Source organism: Oncorhynchus tshawytscha, linkage group LG11 (assembly GCF_018296145.1).
Source record: "Oncorhynchus tshawytscha isolate Ot180627B linkage group LG11, Otsh_v2.0, whole genome shotgun sequence".
Taxonomy (NCBI): domain Eukaryota; kingdom Metazoa; phylum Chordata; class Actinopteri; order Salmoniformes; family Salmonidae; genus Oncorhynchus; species Oncorhynchus tshawytscha.
Window position 1 is genome coordinate 48,885,137 of NC_056439.1, and position 25,506 is coordinate 48,910,642.

The 25,506-nt window shown below is 42.7% G+C and overlaps 1 protein-coding gene across 2 annotated transcripts in view; it reads right to left on the reverse strand.

Moving 5' to 3' along the window:
* The window catches only part of wdr35 (WD repeat domain 35), a 45,859-nt gene that overhangs the window by 11,092 nt on the left and 9,261 nt on the right, over positions 1–25,506 (reverse strand). The window contains exons 10-25 of one of the 2 annotated variants that reach the window (XM_042330216.1): positions 23,402–23,587; positions 22,465–22,500; positions 20,462–20,522; positions 19,524–19,668; positions 13,325–13,394; positions 13,088–13,141; positions 12,867–12,976; positions 12,365–12,584; positions 11,894–11,974; positions 11,470–11,606; positions 5,065–5,268; positions 4,674–4,820; positions 3,965–4,097; positions 3,215–3,325; positions 1,926–2,090; positions 1,156–1,296 (exon numbers count right to left, since the gene is read on the reverse strand). In XM_042330216.1, the coding sequence (XP_042186150.1) occupies positions 1,156–1,296; positions 1,926–2,090; positions 3,215–3,325; positions 3,965–4,097; positions 4,674–4,820; positions 5,065–5,268; positions 11,470–11,606; positions 11,894–11,974; positions 12,365–12,584; positions 12,867–12,976; positions 13,088–13,141; positions 13,325–13,394; positions 19,524–19,668; positions 20,462–20,522; positions 22,465–22,500; positions 23,402–23,587 (2,001 nt within the window). The remainder of the gene's footprint in view (positions 1–1,155; positions 1,297–1,925; positions 2,091–3,214; positions 3,326–3,964; positions 4,098–4,673; positions 4,821–5,064; positions 5,269–11,469; positions 11,607–11,893; positions 11,975–12,364; positions 12,585–12,866; positions 12,977–13,087; positions 13,142–13,324; positions 13,395–19,523; positions 19,669–20,461; positions 20,523–22,464; positions 22,501–23,401; positions 23,588–25,506) is intronic. The other variant, XM_042330217.1, reaches the window with a different exon arrangement.

Genomic DNA, 25,506 nt, shown 5'->3' on the forward strand with positions numbered 1-25,506 from the left:
GTATCAGTACATCTGTTATCAAAGGGGAATTAAAGACCAAGCTATAGTATCAGTACATCTGTTATCAGAGGGGAATTAAAGACCAAGCTATAGTATCAGTACATCTGTTATCAGAGGGGAATTAAAGACCAAGCTATAGTATCAGTACATATGTTATCAGAGGGGAATTAAAGACCAAGCTATAGTATCAGTACATCTGTTATCAAAGGGGAATTAAAGACCAAGCTATAGTATCAGTACATATGTTATCAGAGGGGAATTAAAGACCAAGCTATAGTATCAGTACATCTGTTATCAAAGGGGAATTAAAGACCAAGCTATAGTATCAGTACATCTGTTATCAGAGGGGAATTAAAGACCAAGCTATAGTATCAGTACATCTGTTATCAGAGGGGAATTAAAGACCAAGCTATAGTATCAGTACATATGTTATCAGAGGGGAATTAAAGACCAAGCTATAGTATCAGTACATATGTTATCAGAGGGGAATTAAAGACCAAGCTATAGTATAAGTACATCTGTTATCAGAGGGGAATTAAAGACCAAGCTATAGTATCAGTACATATGTTATCAGAGGGGAATTAAAGACCAAGCTATAGTATCAGTACATCTGTTATCAAAGACCAAGGTATCAGTAATTAAAGACCAAGCTATAGTATCAGTACATATGTTATCAGAGGGGAATTAAAGACCAAGCTATAGTATCAGTACATCTGTTATCAAAGGGGAATTAAAGACCAAGCTATAGTATCAGTACATCTGTTATCAGAGGGGAATTAAAGACCAAGCTATAGTATCAATACATCTGTTATCAGAGGGGAATTTACTGTTATCAGAGGGGAATTACACACCAAACTATTGATATGCTTAATCTGTATTCACTTTTGGAAAATAACAAGAGCTCCCTTTGCACTGGTGTAAACACTATATAAATCAGACCCTTGTAGCCAACAACTCCAACAAATTGTAAATTACATTACTGTTAGCATTAAATAGCTTTTATTATTGGAAAAGCAACCGTAAGTGAGCCTTTCACTGTTAGTCTACACCTGTTATTTACAAAGCATGTGACAAATAACATTTGATTTGATAGCAGCCAACAAACCACAATGAACTAAAGGATTGTATGTCTTAATGACTGTGTGGGTTGTATACCTCTGACGTCTTCCCTTTGGCCTTGTTCTGCTGGGAGGTCTTCACTTGGCTGTGGTAGTTCTCCACTAGCAGGGCTGCCAGCACATACAGCTTCTTCACCCTCAATGGCCGGGTCCTCCTCTTAGCCTCCTCATCCGCTATCTGACAAGTTAACACAGCAGATGACAGATGAGTCTCTTGACACCAGTGTACAGGAGAATAATAAGAGCTCAGCCAGGGGTCTTTGTCTAATCCATTCCGAGGCACAATATAGTTAAATACCTCTGAAGGTTATTAGCTAAGGACTGAATTGGAAGATAAATATTAGATTTTACTGTAGTGGTGAAGTGTGGTATTTACTGTAGTGGGGAAGTGTGGTATTTACTGTAGTGGTGAAGTGTGGTATTTACTGTAGTGGTGAAGTGTGGTATTTACTGTAGTGGTGAAGTGTGGTATTTACTGTAGTGGGGAAGTGTGGTATTTACTGTAGTGGGGAAGTGTGGTATTTACTGTAGTGGTGAAGTGTGGTATTTACTGTAGTGGGGAAGTGTGGTATTTACTGTAGTGGTGAAGTGTGGGTATTTACCGTAGTGGTGAAGTGTGGGTATTTACTGTAGTGGTGAAGTGTGGTATTCATCATTGGAAGTGTTGCAGATTTTCTATTGGTTGATCATGTCCCTTTATGTGTGCCCTACCAATTACATTCCAACATTTGCCTTCTTAACGCCAGAAGCCACTTCAAAACAAGAATGTGACTTTGCATGGTGTTAAGGCATAATCGTTGGCAGTACCTTGAACATGAGTTTAGCTGCTTCTAGGAAATGATGGGCTTTACGGTACAACTCCACGGCCTCCAAAGGCTTGTTCTTCTCCAGCAGGTGAGAGGCATACTTGGCCAGAAGAGAGTTGATCTCTTTCATGTTGTGGTTTTTGGCCAGCTCCACAGCTTTGTTCCACTGTGAAAAAGCAGAAACAGTTATGAACTAATAAATGCACCTGATATGAATGTATAAGTGTGAGTCAGAACAATGTTGTGTCTTTGTGTTTGCATGTGGTGTGGAAAGTAGTGTTTTGTTGTTGGGTAATTGTGATATGTTGGTATGTTTTGTGAATAAATAATAGTTTAATATACAATACCAGTCAAAAGTTTGGACACGCCTGCCAAGAGTGTACAAAGCTGTCATCAAGGCAAAGGGTGGCTACTTTGAAGAATCTCAAATATAAAATATATTTAGATTTGTTTAACACTTTTTTGGTTAGTACATGATTCCATATGTGTTATTTCATAGTTTTGATGTCTTCACAATTATTCTACAATGTAGAAAATACTAAAAATAAAGAAAAACCCTGGAATGAGTAGGTGTGTCCAAACTTTTGACTGGTACTGTATATTTTCTAATATGTAGAAATTAGATTGAAAAAACAATATGTTTGGGCTTTGGAAAAAAATAACCAGTTAAAAGATAATTTAAAAGCTATTGGTGTGAGCCTAATGCTGGAGGTCCTGGCCATACGTGGTTTTCAACACAACAGGAAATGGGGAGAAAAGTATCATGATTAAAGCATGTGTATCAGGAAAACTGTGGCCAAAATAACATGCTTTTAATAAACTGCCTTGAGCTAAATGATCTATCACATATCCTAAAACTTCTCTCCTGGTCACATTTACATCAAGCAATTCTGTTACGATGCCAAGCTTCAGTTACACTCAAAATCAGCAAAGTAGTATGATGCCTCAAAAGAAACGTGGCACATTAAAGAAAATAGTGTTGCTCATGTCTGTCGTGCTCATGCCGAAGACATCTGAAAAAACACACTTCAGTAGTAAAAACCATTCACAGTGCAATGACAAAAGAATTGACGGTGCAAATCCTCAGAACAGAAAGACCTACTGTGGTCTGCCACTGGTGCAGTGATATCATCTGGTGTAGTGATGTCAAAACCTAGTTGGTGGAGGACAGCGGGGACTGCCAGTTTACACTTTCCAATTTGGAATCAGCACTGAATAGATAAACTGTCCTAAGCTCAGAACCACAGCCCCTCTGGAGGTCTCGGACCGTCTCGTTTGTCCGTCTCTCACCTGGTTTAGATGAACGCAGGCGTCGACAGCAGCCTTGGGCTGGTTGCACTTCAGGTAGGCGTTCACAGTCTGCTCACACATGCCTACGGTGACAAACATCTGGCCGATGTCCTACGACGTGCAAACATAAAAGATAGATGAGGGGGAAAGGTTTTCTTTGTCCACGTGGAAATGGCTGAATGGGGGAAATTACAATTGAAGCCTTTAAAGTTAAGGAGATATTTATGGATTTGAGTCCATTTAGTCAGGAAGTGAAATTCAATTAATCAATTGAAAATTGCCCATTGTTCTTGAATTTCAGGTATCACTTCCTGAATTGATTGGGTTAAAAATGAAAACCAAATTGACCCCAACTGTGGTAGAAACCTACTAAACACACTGTATTTATTGACATGCTGATGGAAGCTAGACGGACGGGTAGGAGAGGTGAGTCAGAGAAAGTGGAGAACCAACACAAAACACTAGCTCAGGGGTGGCAGACAGACATTTATAGTCTCTTCACTCTATCCAGCTCGTTAACAATCAGAGAAACTTCAAACATTCCCAAAACAATTAAACAATGGATAGAGGACTATGTTTTTGCACATTTTAATGGCGATGAAATAGCACTAATTTTCAGTGCGGCCCTCCAGACCTCATTGAATACTGAGGACAAGAAGTGGCCCCTGCACTCGCTTTTTTAACTGTAACGTAGGTATAAAAGCACTACTGGACACGTATCTCATGTCCTCTCTTTTCTACAGCCCTCACCGGTAGCAGTTTGTGGTTCTCCGGTAGAGAACTAGCCAGTCGTTCCAGTCCATCGTAATCCTCCAGCATGTAGTAACAGTCTGCCAGCCTCTCCTGGTTGCGCCCCTGAAGGTAGTACTGGACCGCATTAACCCTGGAGACGAACATTGGCAACAAAGCATTTGCAGACTACAATACTAGTACACTCACACGATATTATGAAACCACAAGTGTCAAAATTTTAAATGTCAACATAAGAGACAAAATGCTGAGGGAAAGGATCCTGGCAGGCCACTGGACTCTGTTCTGTTGTCTAGAATCACACGTGCAAGGATGGCCTCCCGAGTGGCGCAGCGTTCTGAGGCACTGCAGCGCAATTAGCTCAGCGACATCCGGGTTAGGGGAGGGTTTGACCGGGGGGCTTTACTTGGCTTATCGTGTTCTAGTGAATCCTTGTGGCGGGGTCGGGCGCCTGCAGGCTGACCTAGGTCATCAGTTGAACAGTATTTCACCAAACAGATGGCTTCCAGGTTAAGCGAGCGGGTGTTAAGAAACGCAATTTGGCGGGTCATGTTTCGGAGGATGCATGACCCAACCTTCGTGTCTCCCAAGCCCGTTGGGGGATTGCAGCGATGAGACAAGATCGCAATTGGATATCATGAAATTGGGGGAGAAAAAGGGGTAAAATACCATTCACCATCTTGAAATATAAAAAGTGAAAGGCCCGTACCACTTCTGTCGGTCTGCAAAGTAGTCCCCGATGGCATTGTACGCCTGCTCCAGCAGGGCATCGTCACAGTCACCTGATCCCGTCTTCAGGAGCTGAAGGACGCGGAACCAGTCCCCCAGCTTAATCCTCAGGCTGATAGCCAGGTCCCTAAAGAGAGAGATGTTATCTGTCGTTAGCTGTAAGGTACAGCATCCATATTAGGACAGCATTACATCATGGAAGTTAAGTCAATAGTGAAAAACTTCAACACCATTTTACCAACTTTAATCAACAAGTGAACATTGCTTTAACATTCTAAAACATAACAAAAAACAAGGGTATCCTTTACTGTTTAGTGTCTTCAATACTTAGCATAAGCCATACACGTAAAGCACAACATCCAACACCTTACCTGCGATCCATGTCCAGGTACATTCTCTCGGCCTCCTCGAACCTGCCGAAGTAGGCCGCCACCTCGGCCTGTTTCATGGCTTCGCTCTGCAGGTTGCCCAGGCTCTTGACGAACTCGATGCCCTGGTAGTCCTTACAGCGGACAAAAGCCTGCTCAGCCGTCTTCAGGTCCAGCTTCTGGAGGGCCGCCTCGGCCAATAGGCGCCTGGGAGCAGATCAATAGCATGGTGAAGACTATAATGTTGTGAAATGTCTCTTGAGAAGGTTCAGAACATTTACACAGTATCACTATATGTGATTAGGGTTGTAAAATTCAGTAACTTACCCAAAATCTCCAGATTTACCAGAAATCGTGGTTGGAGGAATCCGAATTCGCTCCTGATTCTGGGAATCTTCCCACCACGATTAATGTAATTTTGCAACCCTACATGCAAATGCAATATAATCATAACCTGTGGTACACCAACAAAACCCCTCCTGAAAAAACACACATTTTGAAAAAAGTCCACACTTTAGTGTTGTCACACAGTTGAAGTCGGAAGTTTACATACACCTTAGCCAAATACGTACATTTAAACTATGTTTTCCACATTCCTGACATTTAGTCACTACTAGTTAGGATCACTACTTTATATTTAGAATGTAAAATGTCAGAATAATAGTAGAGAGAATGATTTATTTAAGCTTTTAATTCTTTCATCACATTCCCAGTGGGTCAGAAGTGTACATAAACTCAATTAGTATTTGGTAGCATTGCCTTTAAATTGTTTAACTTGGGTCAAATGTTTCAGGTTGCCTTCCACAAGCTTCCCACAATAAGTTAGGTGAATTTTGGCCAATTCCTCCTGACAGAGCTGGTGTAACGGAGTCAGGTTTGTAGGCCTCCTTGCTCGCACACGCTTTTTCAGTTCTGCCCACAAATGTTCTATAGGATTGAGGACAAGGCTTTGTGATGGCCACTCCAATACCTTGACTTTGTTGTCCTTAAGCCATTTTGCCACAACTTTGGAATTATGCTTGGGGTCATTGTCCATTTGGAAAACCCATTTGCGACCAAGCATTAACTTCTTGACTGATGTCTTGAGATGTTGCTTAAATATATCCACATACTTTTCCTTTCTCATGATGCCCTCTATTTTGTGAAGTGCACCAGTCCCTCCTGTAGCAAATCACCCCCACAACATGATGCTGCCACCCCCGTGGTTGGGATGGCCTCCCACTTTTTCCTCCAAACATAACAATGGTAATTATGGCCAAACAGTTCTATTTTTGTTTCAACAGACCAGAGGACATTTCTCCAAAAAGTACGATATTTGTCCCCATGTGCAGTTGCAAACGCGTAGTCTGTTTTTTTTATGGCATTTTGGAGCAGTGACTTCTTCCTTGCCGAGCAGCCTTTCAGGTTATGTTGATATAGGACTGGTTTTACTGTGGATATAGATACTTTTGTACCTGCATCTTCACAAGATCTGTTGCTGTTGTTCTGGGATTGATTTGCACTTTTCGCACCAAAGTACGTTCATTTCTAGGAGACAGTACGCGTCTCCTTCCTGAGCGGTATGACGGCTGCATGGTCCCATGGTACTTGCGTACTATTGTTTGTACAGATGAAAGTGGTACCTTCAGGTGTTTGGAAATTGCTCCCAAGGATGAACCAGACTTGTGGAGGTCTACAATTTTTCTGAGGTCTTGGCTGATTTCTTTTGATTTTCTCATGATGTCAAGCAAAGAGGCACAGAGTTTGAAGGTTGGCCTTGAAATACATCCACAGGTACACCTCCAATTGACTCAAATGATGTCAATTAGCCTATCAGAGGCTTCTAAAGCCATGACATAATTTTCTGGAATTTTCCAAGCTGTTTAAAGGCACAGTCAACTTAGTGTATGTAAAATTCTGACCCACTGGAAATGTGATATAGTGAATTATAAGTGAAATAATCTGTTTGTAAACAATTGTTGGACTTGCCAAAACTAGTTTGTTAACAAGAAATTTGTGGAGTGGTTGAAAAACTAGTTTTAATGACTCCAACCTAAGTGTATGTAAACTTCCGACTTCAGTTGTATGTCACAATAAGACTCCAGAGTGGCGCAGCTGTCTAACACGGAACACAAACCGGCTACGTGTGTGCGCCATCGTGCATACATTGATTTTGTCCCCAACACCAAACGCGATCACGACACGCAGGTTAAAATATCAAAACAAACTCTGAACCAATGACATTAATTTGGGGACAGGTCGAAAATCATTAAACATGTATGGCAATTTAGCTAGTTAGCTTGCACTTGCTAGCTAATTTGTCCTATTTAGCTAGCTTGCTGTTGCTAGCTAATTTGTACTGGGATATAAACATTGAGTTGTTAATTTGACCTGAAATGCATAAGGTCTTCTACTCCGACAATTAATCCACACATAAAACGGCCAACCAAATCATTTATAGTCATCTCTCCTCCTTCCAGGCTTTTTCATCTTTGAACTTATATGGTGATTGGCATCTACACTTGTACCACGACAACCGGCAAAACTTAGTCTTTCAATCACCCACGTGGGTATAACCAATGAGGAGATGGCAGAGGCAGGACTTTCAGCGCGATCTGCGTCAGAAATAGAAAGGAGTTCTATTTTAGCCCTTGGCATCGCAGACGCTCGTTGGCGTGCATGAGCAGTGTGGGTGCAATAATTGAATAACATGGATTTCTACATTTATTTTGCAACGCTCACGCACGCAACGTGTCCGGTCTGGTCAGCATGTAAGGCACTGCATCTCAGTACTAGAGGCATCACTACAGACACCCTGGTTCGATTCCAGGCTGTATAATAACCGTCCGTGATTGGGAGTCTCATAGGGCGGCGCACAATTGGCCCAGCATCGTCCGGGTTTGGCCGGTGTAGGCCGTCATTGTAAATAAGAATTTGTACTTAACTGACTTGCCTAGTTAAATAAATGTAAAAAAATCTAAAGAATGACATGCTGCAGAGAATGTCTTTAAATCTCACTGGGGTGTTGGGAAGAAGTGGTCTGAATCAGACTGGAGTGTTGTAGTGGAGTGTTCTGAATCAGACTGGAGTGTTGTGGTAGAGTGTTCTGAATCCGACTGGGGGTGTTGGGGTGGAGTGTTTTGAATCAGACTGGGGGTGTTGGGGTGGAGTGTTTTGAATCAGACTGGGGTGTTGGGGTGGAGTGGTCTGAATCAGACTGGGGGTGTTGTAGTGGAGTGCTCTGAATCCGACTGGGGTGTTGGGGTGGAGTGGTCTGAATCAGACTGGGGGTGTCGGGGTGGAGTGCTCTGAATCCGACTGGGGTGTTGGGGTGGAGTGTTTTGAATCAGACTGGGGGTGTTGGGGTGGAGTGGTCTGAATCAGACTAGGGGTGTTGGGGTGGAGTGGTCTGAATCAGACTGGGGTGTTGAGGTAGAGTGTTCTGAATCAGACTGGGGTGTTGAGGTGGAGTGGTCTGAATCAGACTGGGGGTGTCGGGGTGGAGTGTTCTGAATCAGACTGGGGGTGATGGGATGGTGTGTGTGTGTGCGCGCGTGCGTGCGCGTGAGTGAGTGGCGAAGGTTGTTCTTACAACTTTTGCTCCACCTGAACTCCTGATCCTGAAAATGACTCGTTACCTTTGGTATGCATCTTGTACACGGAGCACCTTAAAAATGGAACATTTGCGGGCAATACAGGCATGTCAAAATATCTGTGGCACATCAGGTCTCTACCACTACACCTTGTTCAGTCAATCGAAGGGACTTCTCACCCCTGACAGGTTGGTTTCAGCACCAAGGGGAGGAAAGGGACATTTCTTCCCAAAAGTTCCAAAATTCCTCGAGTCGGTGTGAAAAATGACATGGGGAGCCGAAGTCCTCTTTCAACCAGAATCCTTTAGCCGAGTGCTACCAAAACAGCGAGATAAATCAACCATACTCCGTCGCGCCAGCGTGGGGATTCTCCCACATAACCAGATGAATATTAGCCTTTGATTAAAAAAAAAAGGACAGAGATGCTTTCAACCTGTATCAGGGATGGAAAGCCCAGGCTCACCTTAAATGATGTTCTTCAAATACGAGCATACAACTAAACTGAAAATGTGACTAGGACTGATATTTTAAGAATAGGCCAAATCTCCTTCTGTAAATCTCTGTGTTGCAAGACATTCCACATGTTACACATGCCACAGTTTCTCCTCTGTTTGTTCTTTGAGGAGAACATCATTAAACAGACCATACACTTGTAAAAAGCATTGAGTTCCCACTTTCTGACGTCACATAGGTCCTACAAATATATTTTGACCCCCGACCCAAACGTCTGTGTGGCACGTTTTCTGAGCAAACTGAGGCTTGCTGGGTGTGAGTGCCTACAGGAAAGGCTGCAAAGGCTCAGGGTAGACATTGATGTCAATACAAGAGTCCATTCAAACTGGGTAAGAATGGAGGACTGACTGACAGAATAGATTATTGAAAGGCCTTAAAGAGACTGTTCACTCCAATATCAAATGATAAGTCATTTTCAGACTTTAAAAGTAGTCTAATGTCAAGAAGAATCACAAGCCATCAATCGTGTAGATCCAGCTGCATAAAAACTGGATATTGTGTTTATCTTTGAGGCATATAGCTGGATCTACACATCAGATAGCAAGGTCAGCATATAGCTGGATGCACACATCAGATGGCCAGGGACCTGGACATACAGTGCCTTGCGAAAGTATTCGGCCCCCTTGAACTTTGCAACCTTTTGCCACATTTCAGGCTTCAAACATAAAGATATAAAACTGTATTTTTTTGTGAAGAATCAACAACAAGTGGGACACAATCATGAAGTGGAACGACATTTATTGGATATTTCAAACTTTTTTAACAAATCAAAAACTGAAAAATTGGGCGTGCAAAATTATTCAGCCCCCTTAAGTTAATACTTTGTAGCGCCACAGCTGTAATCGCAGCTAAAGGTAAGTCGCTTGGGGTATGTCTCTATCAGTTTTGCACATCGAGAGACTGAAAATTTTTCCCATTCCTCCTTGCAAACAGCGATTACAGCTGTAAGGTCTGGACTTTGACTTGGCCATTCTAACACCTGGATATGTTTATTTTTGAACCATTCCATTGTAGATTTTGCTTTATGTTTTGGATCATTGTCTTGTTGGAAGACAAATCTCCGTCCCAGTCTCAGGTCTTTTGCAGACTCCATCAGGTTTTCTTCCAGAATGGTCCTGTATTTGGCTCCATCCATCTTCCCATCAATTTTAACCATCTTCCCTGTCCCTGTTGAAGAAAAGCAGGCCCAAACCATGATGCTGCCACCACCATGTTTGACAGTGGGGATGGTGTGTTCAGGGTGATGAGCTGTGTTGCTTTTACGCCAAACATAACGTTTTGCATTGTTGCCAAAAAGTTCAATTTTGGTTTCATCTGACCAGAGCACCTTCTTCCACATGTTTGGTGTGTCTCCCAAGTGGCTTGTGGCAAACTTTAAACTACACTTTTTATGGATATCTTTAAGAAATGGCTTTCTTCTTGCCACTCATCCATAAAGGCCAGATTTGTGCAATATACGACTGATTGTTGTCCTATGGACAGAGTCTCCCACCTCATCTGTAGATCTCTGCAGTTCATCCAGAGTGATCATGGGCCTCTTGGCTGCATCTCTGATCAGTCTTCTCCTTGTATGAGCTGAAAGTTTAGAGGGACGGCCAGGTCTTGGTAGATTTGCAGTGGTCTGATACTCCTTCCATTTCAATATTATCGCGTGCACAGTGCTCCTTGGGATGTTTAAAGCTTGGGAAATCTTTTTGTATCCAATCCGGCTTTAAACTTCTTCACAACAGTATCTCGGACCTGCCTGGTGTGTTCCTTGTTCTTCATGATGCTCTCTGCGCTTTTAACGGACCTCTGAGACTATCACAGTGCAGGTGCATTTATACGGAGACTTGATTACACACAGGTGGATTGTATTTATCATCATTAGTCATTTAGGTCAACATTGGATCATTCAGAGATCCTCACTGAACTTCTGGAGAGAGTTTGCTGCACTGAAAGTAGAGGGGCTGAATAATTTTGCACGCCCAATTTTTCAGTTTTTGATTTGTTAAAAAAGTTTGAAATATCCAATAAATGTCGTTCCACTTCATGATTGTGTCCCACTTGTTGTTGATTCTTCACAAAAAAATACAGTTTTATATCTTTATGTTTGAAGCCTGAAATGTGGCAAAAGGTCGCAAAGTTCAAGGGGGCCGAATACTTTCGCAAGGCACTGTATCTCAACCGAAGACAACTTATGAGGTGTTCTGAAACTATAATTTTGGAATGAACTGTCCCTTTAAGTGACTCCATGACATGCAGGGTTACTGTCTATGTAACCTTATCCGCAGGCTTTTTCCCCAAAGGGGGCCGGGAACAAGATGACTGTCCATGTATGTACCAGAGTCTGGGGTGAGGGTTGTCTTCGATGAACTGGGAGGCGTCCTCTATGCCCACTTTCTCGATCAGCGCGCGGCTGTCGCGGAGGGAGCGGATCTCAAAGTTGATGAGGTAATCCTTGTTCGGCCTCTCCGGATCCTAAGAGGAAATCTAAGATCACTCCACATTCCCATTGCATCATGGATATTCCGGACCTTTTGGCATCCAACTCCATTTAGCAAAGTATACTTTACATAACTAACAGAAATAGACACGTCTTTGCTGTTGTTGTGCACATTCATTTGTGTTCTGCTGGGAGCCTGTATGTATTCCAATAGCAATAGTAAACATCTGTTCCCGTACAGCTAACTGCCTAACTTTATTTGCTGTCATAATACTGGTATTACGGAAAGTGTGACTTTTGCATATGAAGAAAAGAAGGTTACCTTCATGATTTCATCTAGCAGGACCGATTTGATTTCCAGGTCTTCAAAGTTGCAAATGTATCCAGACGTTTGAATGGGTTCCTGATTAATATGGAATATTAAAATCATGAGAAATTGTATGTCAAAAAAACAAAACACAGCAGAGTGAAGGAAAAGCAGCCAACAAGTGCTCAGCCTATGTGGGAACTCCTTCAAGACTGTTGGAAAAGCATTCCAGGTGAAGCATGTTGAGAGAATGCCAAGAGTGTGCAAAGCTTTCATCAAGACAAAGGGTGGCTATTTTGACGAATATCAAATGTAAAATATATTTTGATTTGTTTAACACTTTTTTGGTTACTACATGATTCCATGAGTTATTTCATAGTGATGATGTCTCCTACAAATGTAGAAAATAGCAACAATAAAGAAAAACCCTGGAATGAGTAGGTGTGTTCAAACTTTTGACTGGTACTATATGTCAGAGGGACACACCTCTGGGTCCAGGTTCCTGAACACGTACATCCTGGTCTTTTCCATCATGGCAAACAGATCAGGGTTGTCATTGGCCCACAGCATGTCCCAGACGTCCTTACGCTCAAACTTGGAGGGGTCGCCTGTCCCCGCCTGGCTTCCAGAGCCATCATCCGAAGACGAACGCACCTCCAGGTCCAAAAACGTCAGCACTCCCGAAATATCAATAATCGCCAGGCGGCTAAAGAAAAACATGGGTTTTTATCAATACAAGATTTTACAATAATTTTTAAAAAATAACGTCACTTTGTTTCTTGCAATGAAGTTCACCAAACAGCTTTTGAACCAGGCAATAACTGTTCAGATGGTTCATAGCAATGCTATGTCGGTTGTACTTCTGTACTGCAAGCAATAAGCTTCATTGCTTCATTCTCTTCATTCATTCTCTTATTCTCTTATCAAGATCTGCTACTGAAACACCACGTATGGTGTCATATTACAGTAACCAGCCAACAGTCCTGACCTGGAGGTACAGTTGAGTGAGAGCTGGTAGGCCCGGTAGTTCAAGGAGTATTTCTGCACCAGAGCAACGTTAGGGAGGCTGTATTTGTGGATGGTACCAGACTCACGGCCCTTTGATCACAAACAGACAAACACGGTAAAAAAAAAAACATTTCCAAACTGAACTTTTCTGATCATTGATAGAACTTAACACTCAATTAAAATCCTGAGAGAAATACCTACCACAATCAGTGTCTTGTCTGTTGCTGTGATGCAACAAATGGGGTCTCGTGTTGCCTAAAACAGAAAAGGAAAATATATGAGGCAATGGGTTAAGAATTAACGATTTCCATACAACTTTATTGAATGTATTTTTGATAGCTCTATCTTGGAGTTTTAACAGGCATTGTAACCGAGGGTGACATATTCAGCTTGTGTTAACAAAGTGGGTGTTTGTGTGCTTCTAAAAATGCAACTCACAGTGAAGGCCTTGGCGAAGTCCAGGGGGCCCTCAGTGGTCCCAGATGGACTATCATCAATATGATAAACCCTACAGAGAGAGACAGAGAAAATCCCCTGTATTAACATTAACAGCAGACAAATACATTTCCTCAGTGAAAACAATGTATTGAACAAATGTCAAATTGGCTTTTTAACAAATTATCGTACGACAGACCACGTATTCACCCTGCACACCCTAATTAACAAACAAACAAACCAAAACAAAGGCAAACTCTTCTCATGCTTGGTTGATTTCAAAAAAGCCTTCAACTCAATTTGGCATGAGGGTCTGCTATGCAAATTGATGGAAAGTGGTGTTGGGGGTAAAACAAAATCTTCTCATGCTTGGTTGATTTCAAAAAAGCCTTCAACTCAATTTGGCATGAGGGTCTGCTATGCAAATTGATGGAAAGTGGTGTTGGGGGTAAAACATACGACATTATAAAAGCCGTGTGCGGTTAAAATGGGCAAAAAAAATAAAAAATTCCACCAGGGCCATGGGGTGAGACAGGGATGCAGCTTAAGCCCCACCCTCTTCAACATATACAGTGGGGCAAAAAAGTATTTAGTCAGCTACCAATTGTGCAAGTTCTCCCACTTAAAAAGATGAGAGAGAATACTTATTTTCCACCATAATTTGCAAATAAATTCATTAAAAATCCTACAATGTGATTTTCTGGATTTCTTTTTCTCATTTTGTCTGTCATAGTTGAAGTGTACCTATGATGAAAATTACAGGCCTCTCTCATCTTTTTAAGTGGGAGAACTTGCACAATTGGTGGCTGACTAAATACTTTTTTGCCCCACTGTATATCAACTAATTGGCGAGGGCACTAGAACAGTCTGCACCACCCGGCCTCAACCTACTAGAATCTGAAGTGAAATGTCTATTGTTTGCTGATGATCTGGTGCTTCTTTCACCAACCAAGGAGGGCCTACAGCAGCAGCTAGATCTTCTGCACAGATTCTGCCAGACCTGGGCCCTGACAGACCTGGGCCCTGACAGACCTGGGCCCTGACAGTAAATCTCAGTAAGACCAAAATAATGGTGTTCCAAAAAAAGTCCAGTCGCCAGGACCACAAGTACAAATTCCATCTAGACACCGTTTCCCTGGAGCACACAAAAAACTATACATACCTTGGCCTAAACATCAGCGCCACAGGTAACTTCCACATAGCTGTGAACAATCTGAGAGGCAAGAAGGGCATTCTATGCCATCAAAAGTAACATAAAATTGAACATGCCAATTAGGATCTGGCTAAAAATACTTGAATCCGTTATAGAACCCATTGCCCTTTATGGTTGTGAGGTCTGGGGTCCACTCACCAACCAAGAATTCACTAAATGGGAAAAACACCAAATTGAGACTCTGCATGCAAAAATATCCTCTGCGTACAACGTAAAACCCCAAATAATGCATGCAGAGCAGAATTAGGCCGATAACCGCTAATTATCAAAATCCAGAAAAAAGTCAGCCAAATTCCTCAACCACCTAAAAAGAAGCAATTCCCAAACCTTCCATAACAAAGCCATCACCTACAGAGAGATGAACCTGGAGAAGAGTCACCTAAGCAAGCTGGTCCTGGGGCTCTGTTCACAAACACAAACAGACCCCACAGAGTCCCAGGACAGCAACACAATTAGACCAAACCAAATCATGAGAAAACCAAAAGATAATTACTTGACACATTGGAAAGAATTAACAAAAACAACTGAGCAAACTAGAATTATATTTGGCCCTAAACAGAGAGTACACAGTGGCAGAATACCCGACCACTGTGACTGACCCAAACGTAAGGAAAGCTTTGACTATGTACAGACTCAGAGAGCATAGCCTTGCTATTGAGAAAGGCCGCCGTAGGCAGACCTGAGGTGGAAACTGAGCTGCACTTCCTAACCTCCTGCCAAATGTATGACTATATCAGAGACGCATATTTCCTTCAAATTACACAGATCCACAAAGAACTTGAAAACTTGAATTTAATTGACAGACAGACATGTCGAGAAAGAGACAGACAGACAGGGAGAGAGAGAGATATCTTCCTGATATCAGCTTGAAGGAAAGTCTAATATGCTCGCTCTCTCTGTCTCTCTCTTGCTGTCTGTCTCTGCCCACCCAACGCCCTCTCTCCCATCTCTCTCTGCACCACTATATCTTCCTGAACCCACCCCACCCATTTCTGTCTGTCTGTCTCTCTGACCCTCCCCATCTCTGTCTGTCTGGCAGTCTCTTTCGCATCCTGTCTGTCTCCGTCTCTCTCTGTCTGTCTTTTAGACAGACAGACAGACAGACAGACAGACAGACAGACAGACAGACAGACAGACAGACAGACAGACAGACAGACAGACAGACAGACAGACAGACAGACAGACAGACAGACAGAAATGGGTGGGACGTGTTCAGGAAGATATAGTGGTGCAGAGAGAGATGGGAGAGAGGGCGTTGGGTGGGCAGAGACAGACAGCAAGAGAGAGAGACAGAGCGAGAGCATATTAGACTTTCCTTCAAGCTGATGTGTTGGCATGCAGACAGGAACATCCCTGGCAGGACAGTAGGCCCTACTCTTGCCTGTCTGTCTGAGGTCAGTATCACTGACTCACTGGTCAACCCGCTGTCTACTGTCTGTCTACTGGTTCAGGCAGATGAATGGACATTTTTCATTTCAATGTCAACACCTTGCACAGGATCAAACAACCAGAGACTAGGGTGGCAGGTAGCCTAGCGGTTAGAGAGGCGAGCCAGCAACCGGAGGGTTACCAGTTCGAATCCAGGGTCTGACCAGAAAAATCTGTCGGGAAGTGAGCTGGCAATCCAAGATGCCATTGCCTGCCATGCAAACGCACTTAACCTCCACAACAAGTTCTTCATGAGTGCACAATCCGGCAGTCCTCCACTCCAACTTCATCCCCCTTTGTGTTTTTCCTATTTTGTTGCATTACAACCTGTAATTTAAATTTATTTTTTATTTGGATTTCATGTAATGGACATCCACAAAATAGTCCAAAGTGATGAAGTGAAATGGAAAAAAATTACTAAATATATTCTAAAAAAAAGCCCCTAAATAAGATCTGGTGGAACCAATTACCTTCAGAAGTCACATAATTAGTTAAATAAAGTCCACCTGTGTGCAATCTAAGTGTCACAAGATCTGTCACATGATCTCAGTATATATATACACCTGTTCTGAAAGGCCCCAGAGTCTGCAACACCACTAAGCAAGGGGCACCACCAAGCAAGCGGCACCATGAAGACCAAGGAGCTATCCAAACAGGTCAGAGACAAAGTTGTGGAGAAGTACAGATCAGGGTTGGGTTACAAAAAACTATCAGAAACGTTGAACATCCCACGGAGCACCATTAAATCCATTATTAAAACATTTAAAGAATATGGCACCACAACAAATCTGCCCACCAAAACTCACAAACCAGGCAAGGAGAGCATTAATCAGAGAGGCAACAAAGAGACCAAAGATAACCCTGAAGGAACTGCAAAGCTCCACAGCGGAGATTGGAGTATCTGTCCATAGGACCACTTTAAAACACTACACTCCACAGAGCTGGGCTTTACAGAAGAGTGGTCAGAAAAAAGCCATTGCTTAAAGAAAAAAATAAGCAAACACATTTGGTGTTCATCAAAAGGCATGTGGGAGACACCCCAAACATATGGAACAAGGTACTCTGGTCAAGTGAGACCAAAATTGAGCTTTTTGGCCATCAATGAAAACGCTATGTCTGGACTACCTATGTGAGAGGAATACCTATGTGAGAGTGCTGTTCATCGACTACAGCTCGGCATTCAACACCATAGTACCCTCCAAGCTCGAGACCCTGGGTCTCGACCCCGCCCTGTGCAACTGGGTACTGGACTTCCTGACGGGCCGCCCCCAGGTGGTGAGGGTAGGCAACAACATCTCCTCCCCGCTGATCCTCAACACTGGGGCCCCACAAGGGTGCGTTCTGAGCCCTCTCCTGTACTCCCTGTTCACCCACGACTGCGTGGCCACGCACGCCTCCAACTCAATCATCAAGTTTGCGGACGACACAACAGTGGTAGGCTTGATTACCAACAACGACGAGACGGCCTACAGGGAGGAGGTGAGGGCCCTCGGAGTGTGGTGTCAGGAAAATAACCTCACACTCAACGTCAACAAAACTAAGGAGATGATTGTGGACTTCAGGAAACAGCAGAGGGAACAGTAGTGGAGAGGGTAGCAAGTTTTAAGTTCCTCGGCATACACATCACAGACAAACTGAATTGGTCCACTCACACAGACAGCATCGTGAGGAAGGCGCAGCAGCGCCTCTTCAACCTCAGGAGGCTGAAGAAATTCGGCTTGTCACCAAAAGCACTCACAAACTTCTACAGATGCACAATCGAGAGCATCCTGGCGGGCTGTATCACCGCCTGGTACGGCAACTGCTCCGCCCTCAACCGTAAGGCTCTCCAGAGGGTAGTGAGGTCTGCACAACGCATCACCGGGGGCAAACTACCTGCCCTCCAGGACACCTACACCACCCGATGTTACAGGAAGGCCATAAAGATCATCAAGGACATCAATCACCCGAGCCACTGCCTGTTCACCCCGCTATCATCCAGAAGGCGAGGTCAGTACAGGTGCATCAAAGCTGGGGCCGAGAGACTGAAAAACAGCTTCTATCTCAAGGCCATCAGACTGTTAAACAGCCACCACTAACATTGAGTGGCTGCTGCCAACACACTGACACAACTCCAGCCACTTTAATAATGGGAATTGATGGGAAATTATGTAAATATATCACTAGCCACTTTAAACAATGCTACCTTATATAATGTTACTTACCCTACATTATTCATCTCATATGCATACGTATATACTGTACTCTATATCATCGACTGCATCCTTATGTAATACATGTATCACTAGCCACTTTAACTATGCCACTTTGTTTACATACTCATCTCATATGTATATACTGTACTCGATACCATCTACTGTATCTTGCCTATGCTGCTCTGTACCATCACTCATTCATATATCCTTATGTACATATTCTTTATCCCCTTACACTGTGTATAAGACAGTAGTTTTGGAATTGTTAGTTAGATTACTTGTTGGTTATTACTGCATTGTCGGAACTAGAAGCACAAGCATTTCACTACACTCGCATTAACATCTGCTAACCATATGTATGTGACAAATAAAATTTGATTTGATTTGGCACAAACTCAACACCTCATCACCCCGAGAACACTATCCCACAGTGAAGCATGGTGGTGGCAGCAACATGTTATGGGGATGTTTTTCCATCGACAGGGACTGGGAAACTGGTCAGGGTTGAAGGATGGCACTAAATACATGGAAAATATTGAGGGAAACCTGTTTCAGTCTTCCAGAGATTTGAGACTGGGACGGTTCACCTTCCAGCAGGACAATGCCCCTAGCACACTGCTAAAGCATCATTCGAGTTGTTTAAGGGGAAACATTTAAATGTTTTGATAGGCCTAGTCAAAGCCCAGACCAATTGAGAATCTGTGGTATAACTTAAAGATTGTTGTACACCAGCGGAACCCATCCAACTTGAAGGAGCTGGAGCAGTTTTGCCTTGAAGAATGCACAAAAATCCCAGTGGCTAGATGTGCCAAGCTTATTGTGTAAATCATGTTGTTCAATATCAATATGTTCGCAAGTCACTGTATGTGTCTTTTTTAGAGGGGTTGGGATTAAGCAGAAGTCCAATTTTGGTTGGACCTTGTGTACAATTCAAAAATAAAGTGATTTTCTACACCTGCATTGCATGCTGTTTGGGGTTTTAGGCTGGGTTTCTGTAATAGCATTTTGTGACATTAGCTGATGTAAGAAGGGCTTCATAAATACATTTTATTGATTGGTTTTAATCTTAAACATCTTCTGACCCCCTTAAAAATCTACAAAACTCACTTGTTTCATGATATTAGTGCCACAGGCCAAATCAACAGTTTAGAATAACGTCCTGTCGAGGGGTGGTTCCGTTCAGTTTATTTGGTTTCATTCTGGATATTTTCTCATCAATGACAGAAGATCTTTAATCTGGTTTGTTGCTCTTGTGCAAGGTGTCTGAACCTTGCCACCTGAACTTTCTGGATAGAAACGGAATGAATAGAGTTGACATGATTCCCTATTCTGTCCTCTTAACAGGCCCGGTACCGGCAGCACTCACCTCTCCCTACCTTCCTTCCTGGTCCTGGACACCTGGTTGATCTCCATGGCAGTTAGTTTCTTGGCCACGCGGTACTGCCAGGTGTAGAAAGCCTCCTTGGACGCAGCGATCACATGGGTCTTAGTCATGGTCACGAACAGAGGATCTGTCCGAGGTGACATGGTCCAAGGTTATTTCAGTAAACTAAGGATCCTAAATTCAATCAAAATCTGTAACCAAGGGTCGTGTTCAGTGGGACACACCGTTATAAATAAACATTATAATTTCCAGAAACAAAAATAGTGACAGGCACATTCTTTCAATGCAACGCTCCAGGCCCACAGAAGAGGTCTCCTCAGGTCACAGTGAGGAAGATTCACCACAAAGAGGAAGTATACATTCTTTACTGTTGATTCAGCATGCTCTGACACTTGGATCTCTTTGAGGCTCTCCCAGCCCTCTCAGGTGACAGACTTTGAACTGCCTCCGCTATGGTCTTGGGTAAACGTTTGGCCAGTAGCACAGACTTGGCTTGCAACGTGGGCAGAAGGAATATTACAGAATGTGTAGGAGACCTATAGATGGGGGGAATCTTCAGGGTGTATGTCATGAACAAGCCCATGAAAGGGAAGGATTGTTGGCGGGTAGAACCCCAGACGAGACAGCAGCTCTTTGAAACTGGGTGACAGATCAGCGGTAGGAAGTGCCGGGCTTTCTCATTCCAGAGGAATCTGGTACAAAACCTGCCAAAGTGTTTAAAGTATTCACATTGTCCAAAACTGCAAGGTGTCTCTCCACTGACGTGCACTTCTTGACATTTCTGACGTCTACACTTTTGAAGTGTTATCAGGGAAATTGAACAAAACTATCGTTGATACATTGTGAAACAACACACTGTTCCAGTTTATTAAAACCTGCTTTAAACATAATATTCTCTTGTCTTTCTAAAAATCACTCACCAATGTCAATGTATTTTGAATCCAGTGGGGTCCCAATGGAGTTACAGAGAACCAGCACATACTGGAAAACAAGACAAAGTAATTCATTTCTTCAACAGTCATACAAAACTCAATCACCTTCAGCATATATGGTCAAATTAAGAGGGTGTATTTTACCATACAGGGTCATATTTAGAGGGATTTAGATGACCACACAGGGTTATATTTAGAGGGTGGACATTGACATACAGGGTCATATTTAGAGGGTGTACATTACCACACAGGGTCATATTTAGAGGGTTTACATTACCACACAGGGTCATATTTACAGGGATTTACATTACCACACAGGGTCATATTTAGAGGGATTTAAATTACCACACAGGGTCATATTTAGAGGGATTTACATTACCATCCAGGGTTATATTTAGAGGGTGGACATTGACATACAGGGTCATATTTAGAGGGTGTACATTACCACACAGGGTCATATTTAGAGGGATTTACATTACCACACAGGGTCATATTTAGAGGGTGTACATTACCACACAGGGTCATATTTAGAGGGTGTACATTACCACACAGGGTCATATTTAGAGGGTTTACATTACCACACAGGGTCATATTTAGAGGGATTTACATTACCACACAGGGTCATATTTAGAGGGATTTACATTACCACACAGGGTTATATTTAGAGGGTGGACATTACCACACAGGGTCATATTTAGAGGGATTTACATTACCACACAGGTACATATTTAGAGGGTGTACATTACCACGCAGGGTTAAATTTAGAGGGATTTACATTACCACACAGGGTAATATTTAGAGGGATTTACATTACCACACAGGGTCATATTTAGAGGGATGTACATTACCACACAGGGTTATATTTAGAGGGATTTACATTACCACACAGGGTCATATTTAGAGGGATTTACATTACTACACAGGGTCATATTTAGAGGGCTGTACATTACCACACAGGGTTATATTTAGAGGGATTTACATTACCACACAGGGTCATATTTAGAGGGATTTACATTACCACACAGGGTCATATTTAGAGGGATGTACATTACCAGACAGGGTTATATTTAGAGGGATTTACATTACCACACAGGGTCATATTTAGAGGGATTTACATTACTACACAGGGTCATATTTAGAGGGCTGTACATTACCACACAGGGTTATATTTAGAGGGATTTACATTACCACACAGGGTCATATTTAGAGGGATTTACATTACCACACAGGGTCATATTTAGAGGGTTTACATTACCACACAGGGTCATATTTAGAGGGATTTACATTACCACACAGGGTCATATTTAGAGGGATGTACATTACCACACAGGGTTATATTTAGAGGGATTTACATTACCACACAGGGTCATATTTAGAGGGTGTACATTACCACACAGGGTCATATTTAGAGGGATTTACATTACCACACAGGGTTATATTTAGAGGGATTTACATTACCACACAGGGTCATATTTAGAGGGATTTACATTACCATCCAGGGTTATATTTAGAGGGTGGACATTGATATACAGGGTCATATTTAGAGGGTGTACATTACCACACAGGGTCATATTTAGAGGGTTTACATTACCACACAGGGTCATATTTACAGGGATTTACATTACCACACAGGGTCATATTTAGAGGGATTTACATTACCACAGGGTCATATTTAGAGGGATTTACATTACCACACATGGTTATATTTAGAGGGATTTACATTACCACACAGGGTCATATTTAGAGGGTGGACATTGACATACAGGGTCATATTTAGAGGGTGTACATTACCACACAGGTACATATTTAGAGGGTGTACATTACCACGCAGGGTCATATTTAGAGGGATTTACATTACCACGCAGGGTCATATTTAGAGGGTGTACATTACCACACAGGGTCATATTTAGAGGGTTTACATTACCACACAGGGTCATATTTACAGGGATTTACATTACCACACAGGGTCATATTTAGAGGGTGTACGTTACCATGGCATTATTTCCCGACTCTACGTCAGCATCCTCCTTTGTGGCAATGAATTTGAAAACAAGAGAAGGCATGACACGCAGAGAGATACTGACATGAGGCTGATCAAGCTACAAGTTGTTTCTTACAGTACTTACAAGTTCTACTTTCTCTTACTGCTTGTCAGATTTGAGTAACACTTTACTTGGAACTGTTAAACGGTTTGATGCTTTGAACATAATAATGTGGATGTTTGGTCAAGCCAAGTTCATTATGACGGGTCATTCAAGTCAAGTATTAGGCCTCTCCTATATCAACAACTACTCCCTTTGTAAATGTAGTCTTGATTCCATTCAACATAGTTGTAAGTTCGTGCCTAGCGACCCGGCGAGGCTGCCAGTCCTTCTGCCTGTGTCGGTGTGTGTAGATGAGTATGTGTAACTTTTATTTTAACAAGGCAAGTCAATTAAGAAAATAATGGTCTACTCCGGCCAAACCCAGACGACGCTGGACCAATTGTGCGCCGCCTTATGGGACTCCCAATCACGGCCGGTTGTGATACAGCCTGGATTCGAACCAGGGTGTCTGTAGTGACGCCTCTGGCACTGAGATGCAGTGCCTTAGACCACTGTGCCACTCGGGAGCCCTGTACCAGTGTGTACCTGTGTATGTACCAGTGTGTGTGTACCTGTGTGTGTGTGTGTGTGTGTGTGTACCTGTGGATGTGTGTGTGTACCAGTACCAGTGTGTGTTCCAGTGTGTGTACCTGTGTGTGTACCTGGTTGTGTGTGTGTGTACTAGTACTAGTGTGTGTACCAGGCAGTGTGTGTACCTGGGTGTGTGCGTGTGTACCAGTACTAGTGTGTGTACCAGTGTATGTACTTCTGTGTGTGTACCAGACGGTGTGTGTACCAGTGTGTGTACCTGTATCAGTGTGTGTGTACCAGACAGTGTGTGTACCTGTGGGTGTGTGTCATCTGCCTTGGTGGCCAGGATGCAGAAGTCTCCAGACGTGGTGATGGACATGAGGCTCTTGACGTACTTGACAAACTTCTCGTTGTTCTTGGTGTCCCAGAACACCACACAGTACTCCAGCCGGTCAGGCTTGGTATAGGCATACACCACTGTGTTGGAGCAGTAGCCCCACTGTTGAGAGAGTAAAAACAGAGACAGAGAGAGATGAGATGGAGAGTAAATCAGTGGTGTGTATTCATGAATGCCAATGGAAGCCAGGCTTTCCCTAAATACTTGACCAATAAAACAAATATATATATATATATTTTTTAAATGATCTTTCGTCTTTCTGTGTTTTCATTACTTTGCTGAATCTACAGTATCTCACAGTAGGAATCATACAACAGAAGGAAACAGCATCTCTCTGTCTCAGTATGTGTAGACCATGTATCTGATGCTGTCTGGACATGTATCTGATGCTGTCTGGACAGTGAAACAGCACCCCTCTGTCTCAGTATGTGTAGACCATGTATCTGATGCTGTCTGGACAGTGAAACAGCACCCCTATGTCTCAGTATGTGTAGACCATGAATCTGATGCTGTCTGGACAGTGAAACAGCACCTCTATGTCTCAGTATGTGTAGACCATGAATCTGATGCTGTCTGGACAGTGAAAAACAGCACCTCTCTGTCTCAGTATGTGTAGACCATGAATCTGATGCTGTCTGGACAGTGAAAAACAGCACCTCTCTGTCTCAGTATGTGTAGACCATGTATCTGATGCTGTCTGGACAGTGAAACAGCACCTCTCTGTCTCAGTATGTGTAGACCATGTATCTGATGCTGTCTGGACAAAAAGAGCATGACATGTTGCCATTGTCACAATTGATTGATGCCAGAAAGCATTTGACCTCCCTTAACATTGAAATAAATAAACAATTAGCTCAACTGTGGTTAGTCCTGGTGCTGCAAAACACCACCGAGGGAGGCCATTTTGGATTTGGAGTCACACCAACTGTAGGAGCCAAATAGATCATATTGTACATTTGCATGTTTCCAATTCATGATGCATTCCTGTTGTTTGTGTGTTTGCCATTGATCCCCTGTCAAGTCTGTGTTCTCCCTCTTCTGGCCAATGGAGAATACAGTTATCTGCTCCAAGGCCTACTGGGAGTGACTGGAATGGCAGCACCATCTTTGGACCATACAACACCATGTTTACCATGCTGTTTGTTTCTTTAGTTTAATGATCAGAATATGTTTTGGTAGAATTCTATAAATGTTTTTTATCCAGAAGAACAACAAATAGATGTATTATTATTTTCAACTTGAATCAAACTCTGGACATTGGATATGTCTGCGTCAAGACGGACATTTCACCACTCTCCATTGTGGCTAAAGGATCAGAATGGAAATTGTATTGGGACAATTGTATTGGACAATTGAACCACTACACCAACCAAATCACATGAAAAGCAAAACGTAATTGTTTCTGGTGTGCTTGTGTTGATGTCCTGCTGTAGCTAGCTAGCTAAATCGTCCCTTTCCCAAGCCATGTACGGAGATGGCGATTTGGACTTAATTCTCCATACAGGCCAATGATTATAAAGGTGATTCTGATCTAACTATAAATGAATATATTGTGCCACCAGCCTGAGACGATTGAAGTTCAATATGTAGCCTAGTAGACCCACGTTAACTAGCTAGCTAACTTAGCTGGTTCATTGTTTCCCATGAGAGGAAGCTAGGCTAGTAGGCATTTTATCCAGGGAGCCTATCACAACAAAAAGTAAAAGCGTGTACTACTGTACGACAGAGTCAGATGAGTTTAGACGAGACTGACTTTATGACCTAAATTATCCTATTTACACTTTGTAGTCAATTTTGTCAACTAGAATAACTTTTTCCTGACTCATATCGATGCCACATAGCCCATTTTCAAAGTGATTTGTTGCTTTTTAAAGGCAGTCACTCTTTAACCTGGGGCAGCAGATATCCTAGTGGTTATAGCATTGGGCCAGTAACCGAAAGGTAACCGAGCAGACAAGGTAAAAATCTGTCGTTCTGCCCCTGAACAAGGCAGTTAATCCACTGTTCCCCGGTAGGCAGTC